Source organism: Paramormyrops kingsleyae, chromosome 4 (assembly GCF_048594095.1).
Source record: "Paramormyrops kingsleyae isolate MSU_618 chromosome 4, PKINGS_0.4, whole genome shotgun sequence".
Lineage (NCBI taxonomy): Eukaryota > Metazoa > Chordata > Actinopteri > Osteoglossiformes > Mormyridae > Paramormyrops > Paramormyrops kingsleyae.
In genome coordinates this window covers 38,546,783-38,563,364 of record NC_132800.1, presented here as the reverse complement: position 1 = coordinate 38,563,364, position 16,582 = coordinate 38,546,783, and the positions used below count along the sequence as shown (strand labels likewise).

Here is a 16,582-nt window from a genome sequence, read left to right as displayed (position 1 = left end):
CACCCCAAACATGTTGAATGCACACATCGCCTCTTCACTGGCTTCCGCTACATGGTGGGTGTCTGCGGGAGCCTGCTGAGCTTTTCCTCTCTCTATCTTAGCCTTATTTCTAGTACTGTTACACTTTTTTACCAAGTGTCCTCTTTTATTGCAGCCATGACAGATCGAGTCTTTGAATTTGCAGACATTTGCATAGTGTGCACCTCCACACCTAAAACATTCCACTCGTCTTGAAGACTTTGCAATGTCCTTCTTTAACTGGTGTACCGGTACAGTGTGTGAGCTCCAGTGGCCTTTCTGAATGTCCTTGGCGTTGCTAGCCGCCGTCTCCATTCCTTGAGAAATCTCAAACGCTTTCTTAAAAGTCAGAGGAGGGGTTTCCCCCAGCAAGCGGCGCTGAATGGCGTCGTCATTTATGCCGCATACCAGCCTGTCTCGGAGCATGTCGTCTAGCACTGCCCCGAAATCACAATGCTCTGATAGCTGCCGAAGCTCTGCTACAAAGTTTGCCACAGACTGACCTGATTTCCTGAACCGGCTGTGAAACTTGAAACGCTGAACTATGATTGACGGTTTCGGATTGTGGTGATTGCTGACGAGCTGAACTAGTTCTTTATATGGAACTTCTCCCGGTTTCCGCGGCGTGGCCAAATTCCTTATCAGTTTATAAGTCTTTGCCCCGCACACACTCAGGAGAATCGAGCGCTTTTTAGCCTCATCCTCTTCCCTAATGCCATTAGCATCGAAAAAGTGTCCCAACCTTTCCTCATACTCCGTCCAATCTTCGTCTCCCTCCACGAATTCGCCGACAGTCCCGAACGTCGCCATTTGTGCAGCCTGTTCTGCTACCGTGAGTCTCCCTTCCCCAGTCACTGACGCTCTGCTTCTGTCTTCCACGCGGCTTTCCTCCACACTGCTGCCACTCATGCGGCCGCCCCGTGAAGAAAAAAAAACAAGCGTAGCACCCCGACGCCTAGCTACCGCTAGCAAGAAAACAAAACGGGAAAACACGCGTCCAGTTTACCTCGTCGCCAAAAATATGTGGTAACTTATGAATAAATAAACCACAAATGAAACAAGGAAATCCGAGAAACTCGTTTATCTATAATTAATCCTAGCAAAATCAAACGGGCTGCGCAGAGCCAGAAAGCACATGCTCTATACTAGAAAACTCAGGCGTTCCTCTCTACCATAGAAGAAGAACACACCCATTCTCTTTAAGGCACATGAGCACCCCCTAGCGGTAAATGCCAAACAACTTTACTTTTAACATTAACATTATAAGAGAGGATTTCTTTTTTTTTCTTTTGCGGTTGATTTGGCTCTGTCGCAAACAGTTTGCTGTGAGGGAGTACACTGCTGGCATCCACACGTCCGTAACGTGAACCAATGTTAATTAGACACTGGGCTACAGTCTGGAATCCATCTCCAGATACTATGTCGAAGGGCCGCAGATCTCGACAGCACAATTCAACACAAGCGTCTGTGACCTCGGAATTGACATGTGTTAGTACTTTACTTTTGAGGAAAGCGGTTATATTTTGAGACGTGCCTTTTTCTTAGACCCCCCACAAATATGTCTTGACATGCTGGAAGTGCCTGTTTTGTGGCTCTCGTGTTTGTATATTTTTTTCACACGAATTGCACTTCACATAGCCGATGGATAACATCATGGAGGAGCTCAAGGCTTTGCGCAGGATTTTAGACGACGGGGACCAGCGTGGACATTAGAGGAGCTGCGAAATTGCAGCTTCTCGCACGAAAACCCAAACAACCCTATTCTATCTTCTTTTGGCTCCCCCCTAATCAGCACGGGCCTTGGCCAAGGCCTCTGCTGAGCTCAACAACTCCCCCCTGAAGAACAAGGCAGCGAGACTCTCTTGCATTCCTCTCCCCCAACCACAAGGACACCCTACCCCCATCCCACGCCTTCGCCGCTTCATACCCCCAGCATGAACGGGCGGGTCCTTGTACAGCGCCGTCTGGCTGCAGGAACGGATGGCTGTTTGTCTATGCTGGACTACCTCCACCTCCCCATTCCCCACCCCTGTTGCACGTCTCGACTTTGGTGTTGTGAGCTGTGGTGACTATGTGCTTATTGCTGAGGTGTTTTTTTTCTCTGTTCCTATATTGTACTCCCTACTGGAGTACAGTCTGGGGGCTGTTTTTTTTTCATCACCTCCACTCTCCTCGCGTAATCTTGTTTCTCTGAGTTTTCCTACAGTCCCCTGTCTTCCTGACCTGTCTACCCCCTACGTGTGTTGTATATGTATGGTCGGGTTGATAGCCAATATTTCGCTGGTACTTGTGACTAGTGACAAGGTGTATTGCAACAGCAATAAAGGGTTTCATCAATCAATCAATCAATCAATACTGCTGTTGTCTCCTGCTGCAACTATTTCTGAGAACCGGTCCCAAACATTAGATTTAGCAGCTTGACCTTTTTTTCCTTTTAATGATGTAAATTCCCGACCTCAATTTCTCCCGCACCTCGTCTTCCATCTTCACTTTTATTTCTTTGTTTTTGTTGTGACTGACAGCGGTAGCTGCTTGGCGCTTTCGTGACTTGTCACGTGACGTAACCTTATCAAAGAACTTAATAAAATATGGAAATAGATATTCCCAAATATTTAATATAGGCTATAGGGAATTGCACGCAACATACATGGATTTTTTATTTAATTTTGTTTTTAATGACCCGCCCCAACCCGCCCCGCAAATAAAGTGACAATTTCTTTACCCGCCGCAACCCGACCCGCGGGTTACAAGACGACCCGCGCATCACTAATGTGTATCACTTTGCGTTACTATGCCAGTGGTTCATTTCTGTACAGTGTGGGGGATGCTGAACATTTAAGAAAAGCTACAGTGTGCCGTGAAATCAGGAAGGTTTACATTGCATTAAAGTCCTTTTTAAATATACTCATTACCTTTCCTGGCCACAGAGGCATTCTTGGCATTAAGGAAGCTTCCTTTGGAACTAATGGTGCTGAATCTTTAAATATCTAGTCATTTACAACACATAAATCATTAGGCTACCTGTACATAGCAAATACTGCATGGGTTTATAAGGAAGAGACAAATGTTATTCGCTGCAAAATAGTTTCAAGTTCATACGGCTAGCCTTTCTAAGCAAACAGAAATTGTTTCCTCATCCAAAAGTGGGGAGAAAAAGTCACTGCTCACATGCTTTAACCTTCACTGCGGTGAAGTTGGTTTTATGTTCGATATTTGCCACATTTACCGACATCTAAACTGCAATATCTTCGGGATCATGACGGCAATTCTTTTCAGATTAGGCTCCACATGTGAAGTTAAACGAGGGAAATATTTCACACTTTAAGTTAGCTCCACAGTCTCCAGCAATATGAAATAAGAATACAAAGCAAGATGGGAATATCCTTCTGCTCACACAAAACTGCCGGAATATTTAGGGACCGTCTTGAAAGTGCAATGCCAATCAACGAAACACCACTTGTACAGTATGTGTCCTATGACCGTGTATCAATATTGCAGTTGGATAAATTGTAATAACTTTTTAATTCTTAAACCAATCAACATCAAACCAAGTTTAATGAGTTCCTCTGGCCCTCTCTCATCTTTCACACCCTTTCAGGAAATTTTCACAGTCATCTGTTTTCCAGAACACCAGCCCCACTGTAGGTAACATTTAGATTTTCTTATGACCTTCCTCTTTTCTTAGATTAACTTAAAGACAACCTCTTTGCACAAAAACAAGGTAAAAAGTATATTTCATGTTACAAATTACAATGAAACACTCATTAACAAAATTACACATTTCCTTTAACAACTTTACAATAGGATTCTTTTAGTCTTTTACAGACACACACATGCCAGCCAGCCAACGTGGGTAACAGACTCATTGATGGACTTTACCTTCATTCTTAATCACAGCTTATACCTACATTTTAGCAAGCATGTCCACTGTTTTCTGTTTTCAGTAATGTTAGTATGCCCGGTGGGAGGGGGGCAGGCAGGAGACCTTTGACCCCCAGAGGTGTATTGTTCTCCATACTTGGGAGTGTTTGGTTCCTCTCCTTCCTTGTCTTCAGTCCCATTATGAATTTTATACCAGTGCACCAACGCGAATCGGTCAATCTTACCATCCCTAGTGTGAACTGACAGCTTTTTTTTTTAAAAGGTTGTGGTACAAACTGGCTCAAAAAGAGTTAAGAACAGGGAGTATCAGCTGGAAGGTTTGAAGCAGTGAACAGGGTTTTGCATACTGGTCCAATTATAAGCCAAGCAATTTTAAGACAAGGGAGGGTTCGTTCTTCTTCAGGGAGTCAAAAAAAAGCTCTTTCAGCCGATCAGTGTTTAACACCTCATACAGCCTCCTCATCTTCTCCTGGCTGGTACTGGCAGCACGTATGTAACTGTACTTTTCCCCTTCAATGTGCTTATGGAGGTCGTCCAGTATGGGGTCAATCAGTGACACTCTCTGGATGATGGCGTCCCTGTGTTGGGCTACAAACGCCACACCTGAATGATGAGACCATTAGAGAATGAGCTGAAATAAACAGTTGATACAACAAAGCCAATATTCATTTAAAAGCAATCAGTTTGTTAACATGCCAAGATGAAGGACTGGGGTGAGTTGCAGTTTGGAGCTATCACTGAATTTCAAAACAGGAACAAATTGTAAATATGATACAATTATCATATAATTAGCATTGACAGTACGCGTTTTGAGAAAGAAACTAAACATTTCAAAAGTGAGAAAGGAACCCGGACACAGTTCCTATTATCATCTGTTTGGGTTAAAACTGTTAACTTAGGTAAAGCATTTTCTGTACGTTCAGTAAGGTTATGGGATGATTAAATCCATCTTTTGACCTCATGAAACTGTATTTGGATGCAGTGTGAATGTCGTTATGACATCAGAAAAGGTATAACGGGTTGAGCAGGAGAACCTCGAAATGCTACCAAAGCAGGAAGTGACACCAATGCCTGTATTAGAGATGCTGCCAATCAGCAACATCTGTGCGAGTCCAAACAATAACTCAGTTTGGGTTCTTTGTCCCTGTGTTCATGGTAATAAATCCTGCCTACCTGTATCAGTCGTAGATGGTGATGGAGGAACGGCACCTGAAGGAAGAGACACCATCTTGGTTAATGATTTCTTTGAGGGCTTTTTGGTTAGTTACCCTGAAATGGTGTCAGGTATTATTCCAGATGTTTGTGTGAATTCCTGTTAAATGAGGCCTTTGCTGTTTCTAAATGACATTAAGCAAATAGCAGAACCCTGCCTTTCACAGTGCAGTGAACAGTGAAGCATTTTCTCTGATAAGTTAGATCCGCATGAAACATTAAGCAGTTAGAATCAGGGGTGCACACTGCCCACACTGGAATCTCTGCCCAGTGGTTAATCATGTTTGCTTCACCTGATGGTCTCACACAGCCCCTTCTGTTTTTATTTGATATAGAAATAGCATAAAAGTGGAAAATGTCCTCCTGACCCCGACTGGTGATCGAGCAAAGCTCAGAAGCAACATATATTTACATGTTACAACAACCACCCACATAACCGTACTGGCACACAAACACTCAAATATACTTCCAAATAATTCCAGTCAACTGCTTCAACAGGCACACAGCACAACACAAGTGCACCTGCGTCCACACCACCCCTTCACAATGCAGCAATCCCAGCAATCTCTGCAGCAATCTAGGCCTCTGCTGGACGTTAGAACACTGTGAGCTGTTTGGGTTAAAACTGTATTTGGATGCAGTGTGAATGTCGTTATGACATCAGAAAAGGTATAACGGGCTGAGCAGGAGAACCTCGAAATGCTACCAAAGCAGGAAGTGACACCAATGCCTGTATTAGAGATGCTGCCAATCAGCAACATCTGTGCGAGTCCAAACAATAACTCAGTTTGGGTTCTTTGTCCCAGTGTTCATGGTAATAAATCCTGCCTACCTGTATCAGTCGTAGATGGTGATGGAGGAACGGCACCTGAAGGAAGAGACACCATCTTGGTTAAGGATTTTCTTTGGTTAGTTTGATTCTCATTTCAGTTTGGACCAGTTCATTTGCTATTGTCCCAGTGATCACTCTCTGAGCCATGCTTATTAATCATGGTGTTGCATGTCGTCCGTAAACACAATTTAACACTCTTCTTAAACACAAAGTTCATTGTAACTTCAATCGACTTGTTTAATTGGGGTCTGAAGAAGATTTCTCGTTAAGGGAGGCCCTGAGGAAATAAGATGGCTGTTAATATGGTTTTTCTTTTCCCTAGAAATTTTTAATTGATTTAAACCTATAGCCATGTCTTGCCCATCGAACACTACACAGTAGCTTTCATTTGGTACTAAATAGTTTGTTTACTAGAGTACTGGTTTACCTAGTAGTAGGCCAATAACTTTTTTTTTTGTTTTATTCCCAGAAGTAAGCTTTTATTTATGTTTCGATGCTTCACATAACACAGTGTCTACACTGTGTTAAATCATGGGTTGTTCTTTAATAAATGTCTTTAATAAACCAGTGTATTTGACTGTCATTTTGCACTGATCTGGCATTAGGTTGGTACAACGTGAAGTAGCTTCTGATGTAGTAATTAAGCTACTTTTGCCATATTTGTGTAATTTAGCTTGCTATATTTCTATGGGTGGTAGCTTTTGTGTAGTGAAGCTTAATTTATTGTTGAGTAACTGATAGCTTAGCTCACTACACTTTACAAGTAGCTTGCCCAACACTGCCAATCAGCAACATCTATGTGAGTCCAAACAATAACCCAGTTTGGGTTCTTTGTCCCAGTGTTCATGGTAATAAATCCTACCTACCTGGATCAGTCGTAGATGGTGATGGAGGAACAGCACCTGAAGGAAGAGACACCATCTTGGTTAATGATTTCTTTGAGGGCTTTTTGGTTAGTTACCCTGAAATGGTGTCAGGTATTATTCCAGATGTTTATATGAATTCCTGTTAAATGAGGCCTTTGCTGTTTCGAAATGACATTAAGCAAATAGCAGAACCCTGCCTTTCACAGTTCAGTGAAACAGGAAGCATTTTCTCTGATAAGTTAGATCCACCTAAAGCGTTAAGCAGTTACTGTAGAATCAGGGGTGCACACTGCCCATACTGGAATCTCTGCCCAGTGGTTAATCATGTTTGCTTGTCCTGATGGTCTCACACAGCCCCTTCTGTTTATTTCCATACAGAAATTGCATGTTATCACCTTTGAGAATGACGATGCGCCGCCACACGTCTTTACCGCTCCTGTCTTCCAAGATACTCAGCTCCACCATCCCCTCGTCACGTTCCAAAAATACTTCAAAAGTTGGGTAGATTGTTTGGTCAAAACTGTATTCAAACTCTTCGTTCTAGAGGTGAAGAGGGGAAATTGCTGGTGATGTTCTGAACCCTGTTTAAAAGTGGGAACTGTTCCTCACAAAGAGCCGAGGTGGGATTCACACCCCCAACCCTAGAGGTATAAGCCACCCTGGGGGCATTAACTGCTACATTTAATTCACAGTGTATTTTGTACTTTTGTATGTGAAATAACTTCTACAACATGCAGGGTGAACCAATCAAAAGTTTGAGTACACTTGCGGGAAACAAGGTTTTTATCATGATTTTATCAGGAGATCACCTGAGGTCTTCCTAGCCCTTCTGGAGCCATTCCTAGAGACTCGGGGCGCTTGCTGGTTGCTTTGCTTTGACTCTTCTGTCTATTTCACCCCATACAGGATTAATGGGACAGAGGCCTGCAGACTGGGAAGGCCCAGTCTTTAGTGTAAGGTTTACTGGTGTTCTCTCTTTCCCAGATAGTTATTGAACAGTTTTGAGGTCTATTTTAGGTTGTTATCTTGTTTGAAAATGAAGGACTGCCCACTCAGCTGTAATCCTAACACCGATATTCTGAAATATGGCTAGACCAGTACATCAACTGGCCAATAAAACTGGCTGATATTAAGGTTCCATGAATTAATCAGTGTTGAGTGGAAAAAAACAAATAAACCCAGCAACAAAGCACTGTTTGTCTTTTTAAACATTTATGTTAAGAAAATGAGCTCTCCTACAGGGGAATATGCAGAGAAACCGCATATAACATACCAGTCTAAGCCTGAGACTACTGGTATGTTTGGCAAAAGATTTATTGAATGGGAATCGGAATTTTGTATTATATCACACAAAAATGTTGGGACTGAAAGCAGGTTTTTGTGTGTGAGTACAGTTACTTCATAAGGTGTTTTTGTTTAGTAGATCCTTAGTAGTACTTTCAACTTGCTATTGCTCACTAGTTCAGTATTGTGAGAGTTATTCACTTGTTTTATTTGTGTTATTCACTTGATTTAAGGTTGTTATACAGATTTATATTTATATAAGATATATATTTCTGCTGCTTCTTGAGTTTGGGAAATCATGCCAAGCAGTAAAGCACTTTAACTATTTGTCTTTAATTTTTCACCATGTAAAATTATATTGATCATTATTTATTGGGATTTTTAGCTCCTTAAATTGTTGATCAGTATCTGAAATAAAATGTACATACTGGTCAGGCTCTACTCTGAAATAGGCTGTGATAGTCATGCTGGTTGAGATAACCAAGGATTTAATAAAGATCATCATCTCTGTCACCAGCAAAGCAACCCCAGGCCACGACACTGACATCCTCTTATCTGACAGCGGTAACTGCAAATGCAGAACTCATGCACTCACCCCTCTGTGTCTTACAAGTGCATGGTAGTTGGACCCAATTTTGACACATTTGGCCATAAAACAGACCTCCACCCCTCTTACTAGACAGTGGTATACAGTTTAAAGCACAGATAATTATGGTTTCAAGCTGGTGCACTCAAACTTTAGAGTGATACTGTATGTCAGTTGGACATTGGATATATTAATATGTGTTCTTTGGTTGTGGTTTCAGTCATCACCTTTGGCTGGATCCAACTTATTGCCTCGTGGTCACTGGACATCCTGTACAGCCCTTTATGTTTGAACTTGCACTTAGAGCTGGTATGAATGAGAATGTTTTGTTTCTGTTGCTCCTGCTGGTGCACCTGCATTGAGTAACATTGACAATGAGAATTGTAACCTGTCCACTGGCTTATCCATCTTCATCACCCACCATGTGGATAATGACAGAGCAAACCTTAGTTATACAAAAAACCAAAGACCTTATAACAATGTATTATGCATTCACATCTCATTATGTAATAACAAAATGTAGCAAGTTTCCATCCCATAATGCGGAAACATTACATAATGTGTTGTAACACAACACAGATTAGTATTCATTTTTGAGTTTTCAAAAATTATCGGAGTGTCTGTGCTGGTCAGAGGGTGCAACTGGGTGGGAGACGGTGTGTGTGGCTCAGCACCGGTGAAATAATCAGGCATGGAAATGCTCACCTGGTCAGGAGGCACATTTGCGGGCAACAAGAACACATTCAAGATTTTATCTCCAGGTCGCTGTAGCAGTAGCACTTGCCCTTTGACCTTGGGGAGTATTTTCCTCTTTATGAGAACAAAAATAGAGAGGTCGGTGATGCTGATGATCACATGAGTGTCTGTCACCTTCTGTGGCTGCAGAATCTCCATGTTGTCTTTGGTTACATGTGCTACAGCCAGGTTATCATCTGGAAGCAAAATTGATTGATTCTTATGGGAAAAAGGAAGAAGCCTTCAGTTTGATTCCTAAGTCTCCCCTCAATACATTATCAATATGTGATATTTGAGAAGCTGGAAGATTCACTTTCATTTTGCTTTGCTTTCATTCCTCCATTACGGGACATGCAGTTAGCACAAGCCACACCCCAGGTATGACACTGTGCGATTGGTGTATGGTGTTTAGTATTAGAAAATAGTTCCTACATTAAACTGCTCACTACAAAGTCTTTAGATTATCTTGAGTAACCAGGTTTCTGGTAAGAGACATTACTATTTAATTTTCAAATGCATTTTTTTCCGCATTAAACACCACAGAAGAATGCCATTCAGTCCCATTTTATTTGACCGCTTCAGTCGGCTGACATTTCTACAGCCAGTATCTCCAAAACTATGTACCTCCCAGCAGGACAACCTATATGGATAAGTGGCACTAAATCCGTTTCAAAACATACAGTATCTTTATTAGGTTTTGGGGTGAACTGCCTTTTTAAATAAAGCAAGTTGCAATCTTACTGTAACACAGGATTTGTAAACCATCCTGCCAAGTGTGGTAAGAAGCATCTGAACCTTCACATTAGCCTGTAAAATTTACCTGCAGACATCTCACAGTGAGGGAGGTGCAGCTCCTTCAGGATCCCTTGGGGACACTCGATGGTAATATGGGGCCCCGCCAGTCTCCAGCTGCCGGGGGTCTTGGGGGCTTTTTCCCAGGAGCAGAAGCTGTAGGTCACCTCCCCGCTGGACTTCATCACAAACACCAAGCCTGTGACGCAGCAGAAGAACCTTCCAGGATGTTTCATCTGGAACCTGTATCACAGAACCAAGGATGGGGAAGAGACTCAGCCAGTGAACCCAAGATGGTATCATACTGAGTGTGTCCTCTGCACTGGAGAGTGTGATTTATATTTGAAATGATTAAAAGTCACTGGATGAGACAGTTGATGGATGGATATCTTCATTATCCACTTACAGGCTTCACACAGTCATGTGGAAATTCAGTTACATATGACACAGTAGAATTACCTGTATTCTCTCATGTTACTTGTTTCCACCACATCTGGTATAAATAAGTGCTTGTTTCCCGATACCTGAAAAAAAAATCTAATCATCACTCATGAGTAAAGACTAATTAAAATTGATGGTGCTGTCATCGTCATAACTGGGGACTTATGTTATCGATCTAGATCTAGTGTCACCTTGATTTAATCCCATTTGCACAGTGATTCTGAAATAATCACAGTATCCAGCTTCAGTGCAATAGCGTCATATTATGCATGTTTAAATTTAAATATTTTAGTTTAGTCAATACATTTGACCTTGATTGTTCGATACTTGTTTCACCACTTCAGTCAAATCAAACAACTCACCAGCTCCAGAATCCAATTACAGGCAACAGTGATAGATGTGGAGGCTCTACAATGTTGCAGAGATGAAGGCTTCTCACTCTCCATGAATTTTGTTGTGTCCTGCATATTACTGCTGCGTATAACGATTCATCATTAATACACGCTTAACCATATGTTCAAATACGTCCCACACATTTCACTTCTCAAAGGCCTCTCTGTGTAACTCAAGAGCAGGTTGAAAAGCCATTTGAAACACTATAATGCTCTATAATGCACTATAAGTCTCACTGCAGGAAAACTCAACGAGTAAGGATTCAGTTATTGGTGCCCCACTGGAAAAAGCTGTCTCAGAAGTCTCTAGTGTCTCTGGAGGGATAGATATCTGTTATAAGGAAACTTGCAAGACACTTTACTTGAAGGGACATGGATAATGCAATAGTACATGCTAGCTTATGCATTAATTGACCAGTAATTAAGTGTTAATTATGTACTAATCCACGCTTGTTCATCATTAATTAATCATGACAATTCATGTATTCCATTCAGGAACTTTATTAGTTATCAGTTAACTAATTGGTTACTAATGGCAAGACTTCACCTGGGGCATTGTATGTTTCCTCACCTTACAAAAATAAACAAATAAACAAATTAATAAAAGAAAAATGAAGGTCACAAATGGAGCAGAGACAACAAATTAATAGGATCATGTGACTGTAACAATTTTCAGTCATAACGATAATTACAGTCTTTGACATTCTGATACTGCCATTAAATGTTAAGATGTTTTTTAAAATATAAAAAATAAAATAAGACATTACCTGTGACTAGGGGTCTAATGATGTCATTTGGTGTGTATCGAGGTTTTAGGGCCATGGTAACAATAAGGTTTGTGTATACTTAAATTTAAGAAAAACAGAACACTTCACTCTTATTAAACAATAAACTCTTTATATTTCCAAATAACTGTATTTTTAGCTTGGTAGCAATCTGTTTTTTAACTGGTAAAGGTGTCACAATACACAGTAGTTCATTGAAACATTTGGGACAATACCACAGTATTACTATCATTTCCCTATATGTACTGGTGCGAATATTAGAGAGTTTTTTTCCCAAAAACAATATAGGTAAAAAACTGGGGTCGTATTTTCAAGGGCTAGACTGTAATTGTCATTATACAACAGCAGGTGGCGCACTGAACAGTTTGATAAAATACCGAACCGCGATACATACCGAACCATGGGCAAGCGGTACGTTACACCCCTACCCCTTTATTACGTTAAGTCCACAGAATATTCCTGCTTAGATATGAATCTCCTGCTGGATTCCATGGTGTGTTCATCAGCACTGCCCTTCCCCAGAACATGAACTGACCCAGTAATACTGACCTCAGTATCTCCAGTTTACAGTGTGCAATATCCAGTAATACTGACCTCAGTATCTCCAGTTTACAGTGTGCAATATCCAGTAATACTGACCTTAGTCTGGGATCCTTGAGTACAGCAGAAACCAGGTTCACTCCTGAGTCTCCTGGGTGATTGTCGCTCAAATCCAGCTCTCTCAGGTGTGAGGGTTTTGACCTCAGAGCTGAAGCCAGGGAAGAACAGCCTGTCTCTGTGACTCTACAGCCTAACAGTCTGGAGAAAGGAAATAAAAATATTGTTTTCTAGAGAGGCCAATTCACATGCCATATGATTTAACAAGACTTGTTGTCCACTGCAGAGGACATATGGTAAAAACTAAATAAATATTTTTTTGGAAAAAAAAAGTGTTGCAACATGTCTATTTAACTGAAAAAAGTTATTTCATTCTGTGTTAAAGGGAGAGACCAGAAGCAGTGATCAGCCTTCAGGAGTTTAGCGGCTGCTCATATGAAAAGATGAATCTCTAACACAGTCATCAAACACTACTTACTGTAGCTCACCAATTAGTCTGACATTCCTGAACTGACTGTAAATGAGCATTTTATTTCCAAACTAAACCATCGTCATGATGATACACCTGTGACCCTCAGACACCGGCCGCTCCATTTTATCCTGCCCTCTGCTCTTTTTGTTCCATTTTCTCTCCTCCCACCTTGGCTGGGAACAGACATCGACGTCTCCCTCAGGTCTCCCTTCTCTTACACCCAGGAGACACCGACCCGGAGTGAAGACGCCAGCGACCATCACCAGCCACCCAGAACTTTCCTTGCCATGTTGTCATTATTATTTATTAATAAGTCTGCCTCACTGAGGCTTAAATCCAGTCACCTGTCACAGCCTGTGTATCCTTAAACTCACACCATGTGTCCAGTAAAATTGGCGACTGTCTGAAAAATCAGGAATTGTGCTTTGAAATTGTATTACAGTAAATGTACAAATAAACTGATGGTGTCATGGTATGTGAGTCCAGATCTGAGGTCAGGCAGCTGCCTCAGTCTCCTCCTGTCCACCACTTTCCTCCCTCATTCACAGTCCTGCCCCAAGCAGACCCTGATGGCAGTGAGGATGAGGCCTGGTAGGGATGTCAAGGGCAAGGAGACTAGCCTGGGAAAGATTAACATCCAGAAGCCTGAAGAGAAGGGAGCTGGGAAACACCCCCATCTGACTGCTTAGGGGAATCACTGAGGATCACCTCAAGGAGAGGGGGGTACAGAGTCTAACATGTTCTTGTGAAAATGCTGGATGCTGGTGAAGAGTCTGGATACCCAGTGAATCTGACCTCAGTATCTCCAGTTTACAGTGTGGAATACCCAGTAATACTGACCTCAGTATCTCCAGTTAACAGTGTGGAATACCCAGTAATACTGACCTCAGTATCTCTAGTTCACAGTGTCAAATTCTTAGCAATAGGTTTCTTCATAGGTTTGTGAGGTATAAGGAAATAGGAGAAGAAGCTGTTTTGTTTATTATGTCACTGCTAAAATGCATCATGGGGTTTCTTGGTGTTCAGTTTCTTTATAGTAAAATGCTTATTCTGCACTCACTTCAGCTTCTCCAGTTTACAGCTGGGATCCTCCAGTAGAGCAGAGAGCAGCTTCACTCCTGAGTCTCCTGGGTGATTGTAGCTCAGATCCAGCTCTCTCAGATATGAGGGGTTTGACCTCAGAGCTGAAGCCAGGGAAGAACAGCCTTCTTCTGTGACTCTACAACCTGACAGCCTGCAGAAAGGAAATCAAAATATTGTTTTCGACAGCCATTCATTTGCATGTAATTAGCTGTATAAAGTTAAGGAGAGAATAGCAGCAATGTTCAGCTTTCAGGGGATTAACGGTTACTTGTCTGAAAAGATATAAATCTATCATAGTGATCCTACACTACCCACTGAAGCTTACCTTTTAATCTGACATTCCCAAAGTCACTGTGAATTAACAGCCATAAATTAGCATTTCATTTCCAAACCAAACCCTTGTCACGATGGTGCACCTGTGACCCCCAGACAGCGGCCGCTCCACTTTACCCTGCCTTCCGCCCTTTTTATTCCGTTTTCTCTCTTCCCACCTAAGCTGGGAACAGACATCGGCGTCTCCCTCATGTCTCCTGTCTCTCATGCCAGGAGACGCCGACTCGGAATAAAGACGATGCAGACTGCCACCAGCCACCCCAAACTTTCCTAGCAATGCTGTCAGTTATATCAAAGGCATGAAAGCCTTTGTGCTTGCCAGTCCAAGTGGTCTGGTGCTGGACTTTGAGGTTTATAAGGGCAAGAACACATTCACTGAACATTTACCTGGGAATCGGAGGGAATGCTGTCATTCGGATGGCACAGACACTTCCATGAGGAACACACCTATACTTTGACAGCTTTTTCACCTAGATGCGCTGAAAGCTAGTGGTCTCCAGGTAACAGGAACCATCACGAAAAACAGAATTCCAAAACAGTGCAAGTCAAAGATGTCAAATGATAACACATTTGAAAAAAAAGGAAGAGGTGCATCTGAGATGGTTGTCAGAAAGCCATCAGAGATTGCAGTAATTAAGTGGCAGGACAATAAGGCAGTCCTCTTGGCCTCCACTGTCCATGGAATAGAGCCCCAGGACAACTGCATGAGATGGTCATCAAAAGAGAAGCATCATCTTAATGTATTTAGACCTGCTGTTGTGACTGAGTACAACACTAACCTGGGCGGAGTTGATCTGTGTGACCAAATGATCAGCTTCTACCCAATGTCTAGCCGTACAAGAAAATTGACTGTCCGTACCATTCTGCATTTCTTTGACCTGGCTGTCACTAACAGCTGGATTGATTACAGGGTAGATCATGAGATTTTATTGCCTCAGCCCAGTGGGGACGAGGTCAAGAGTTTGATGAGGTGGTCAGTGATGTCAGCACTGATGATCAGTACACTCTAGAGGTCGACCGATATATCGGCCGGCCGATATATCGGGCCGATATTTAGCATTTTTTAATGTATCTGCATCGGCCGATATCCGAGTGCACTACGCCGATTTTCAGACAGGCACGTCTGCGGGCAGCCCAGTGTTATTGTGGCTGTGGAACACGTGACCCATGCTGCCTTGTGCAGGACCACAGCCAGAAGTTTTGGAAGAGTCCTGGGATAAAACGGTAAGGCTTAAATTCTGATCTTTCAATGACCTGTTTATTTAAGTAGCTTGCTATGAAATGTTGCTTTAAAAGAAAACGCGAATTACGCTATTGGGACCTGGGGTAATGATAATGAGCCTTCAACCAACTGTAGCTTACAGGTAACATTAAGGATCATTGATTCTAATAGAGTTCGTTTTGTGCGCTTATTGGTGGGCTCACAGACGATTTTTAATCGTTAAAAATCATTTTAATCGTTAACATTTTAATTATTACCATATCAGCCCGATGTTATCAGTTATGTTTTTTTTCTTGTGTCGGAGAGTTTCACTCTGCGAGTGTGTGGGGCGGAGCAGGCAGCTCTCAAATACTGCAGCGTGTGTGAGAGTTGCGTTACTCTGCCCTGATCACAGACAGCGCCGTCCTCGGAGACACAGAGCTGCTAAGAACAATGCATGGCGGAGAAAAGTGTTTGTTCGAAAGCGTGGTTACCATTTACTTGAGCTGATGCTGACAATGGTCCTTCTGTGCAACTTTTTTTCATTTGAGACCGGAGATTCAAACAATTTTTCAGACGTCTAGATAAAAAGTGCATGACTTTGCGCAGTTAGTTTCCTCATTAAACATGTCTATCCTTTATACGGGCTTATACGTAGACAACGTCACAATCACTAGGGGCTTATGTTGTCCTTGCATACAAGGCTGTGCAATACGACAGTTATTTTATTTTATTTTCCGGGATCACTAGATTCTGATTGTGAATTTGGCTTTAAGCTATCTGTCTGCTAACAACAGAAACAACATCATGTTAGTGTACACTACTCATCATACCATGATGCACTTAGTGTTTTTTTTTTCTTCAAAATGTATTAGAGTGTAATTGTTTTAATGTGCATGGAATACTGGAATTGTAGAATGAATTGAAGATGAAGGTACTATAATAAAAATTCTAACCTTGCATTTATTCTTCTGTTTTAGTAATTGCTGTCTGATGGCTGAACAAAAATCTAATCCTGTATGGCAGCATTTCACAAAGCCAACACCAGGAAAAGCCAGGTGCAATATCTGC

At 41.9% G+C, this 16,582-nt stretch overlaps 1 protein-coding gene across 1 annotated transcript in view; it reads right to left on the bottom strand.

Annotated features, from left to right (window-relative positions):
* Nucleotides 1-4,255: 4,255 nt before the first annotated feature.
* The window catches only part of LOC111837189 (uncharacterized), a 66,340-nt gene continuing 54,013 nt past the window's right edge, over nucleotides 4,256-16,582 (bottom strand). The window contains exons 27-38 of the mRNA XM_072711280.1: nucleotides 13,955-14,128; nucleotides 12,465-12,623; nucleotides 11,011-11,122; nucleotides 10,667-10,731; nucleotides 10,236-10,450; nucleotides 9,386-9,612; nucleotides 8,908-9,033; nucleotides 7,206-7,350; nucleotides 6,811-6,846; nucleotides 5,945-5,980; nucleotides 5,074-5,109; nucleotides 4,256-4,503 (exon numbers count right to left, since the gene is read on the bottom strand). Coding sequence (XP_072567381.1) covers nucleotides 4,256-4,503; nucleotides 5,074-5,109; nucleotides 5,945-5,980; nucleotides 6,811-6,846; nucleotides 7,206-7,350; nucleotides 8,908-9,033; nucleotides 9,386-9,612; nucleotides 10,236-10,450; nucleotides 10,667-10,731; nucleotides 11,011-11,122; nucleotides 12,465-12,623; nucleotides 13,955-14,128 — 1,579 coding nt within the window. The remainder of the gene's footprint in view (nucleotides 4,504-5,073; nucleotides 5,110-5,944; nucleotides 5,981-6,810; nucleotides 6,847-7,205; nucleotides 7,351-8,907; nucleotides 9,034-9,385; nucleotides 9,613-10,235; nucleotides 10,451-10,666; nucleotides 10,732-11,010; nucleotides 11,123-12,464; nucleotides 12,624-13,954; nucleotides 14,129-16,582) is intronic.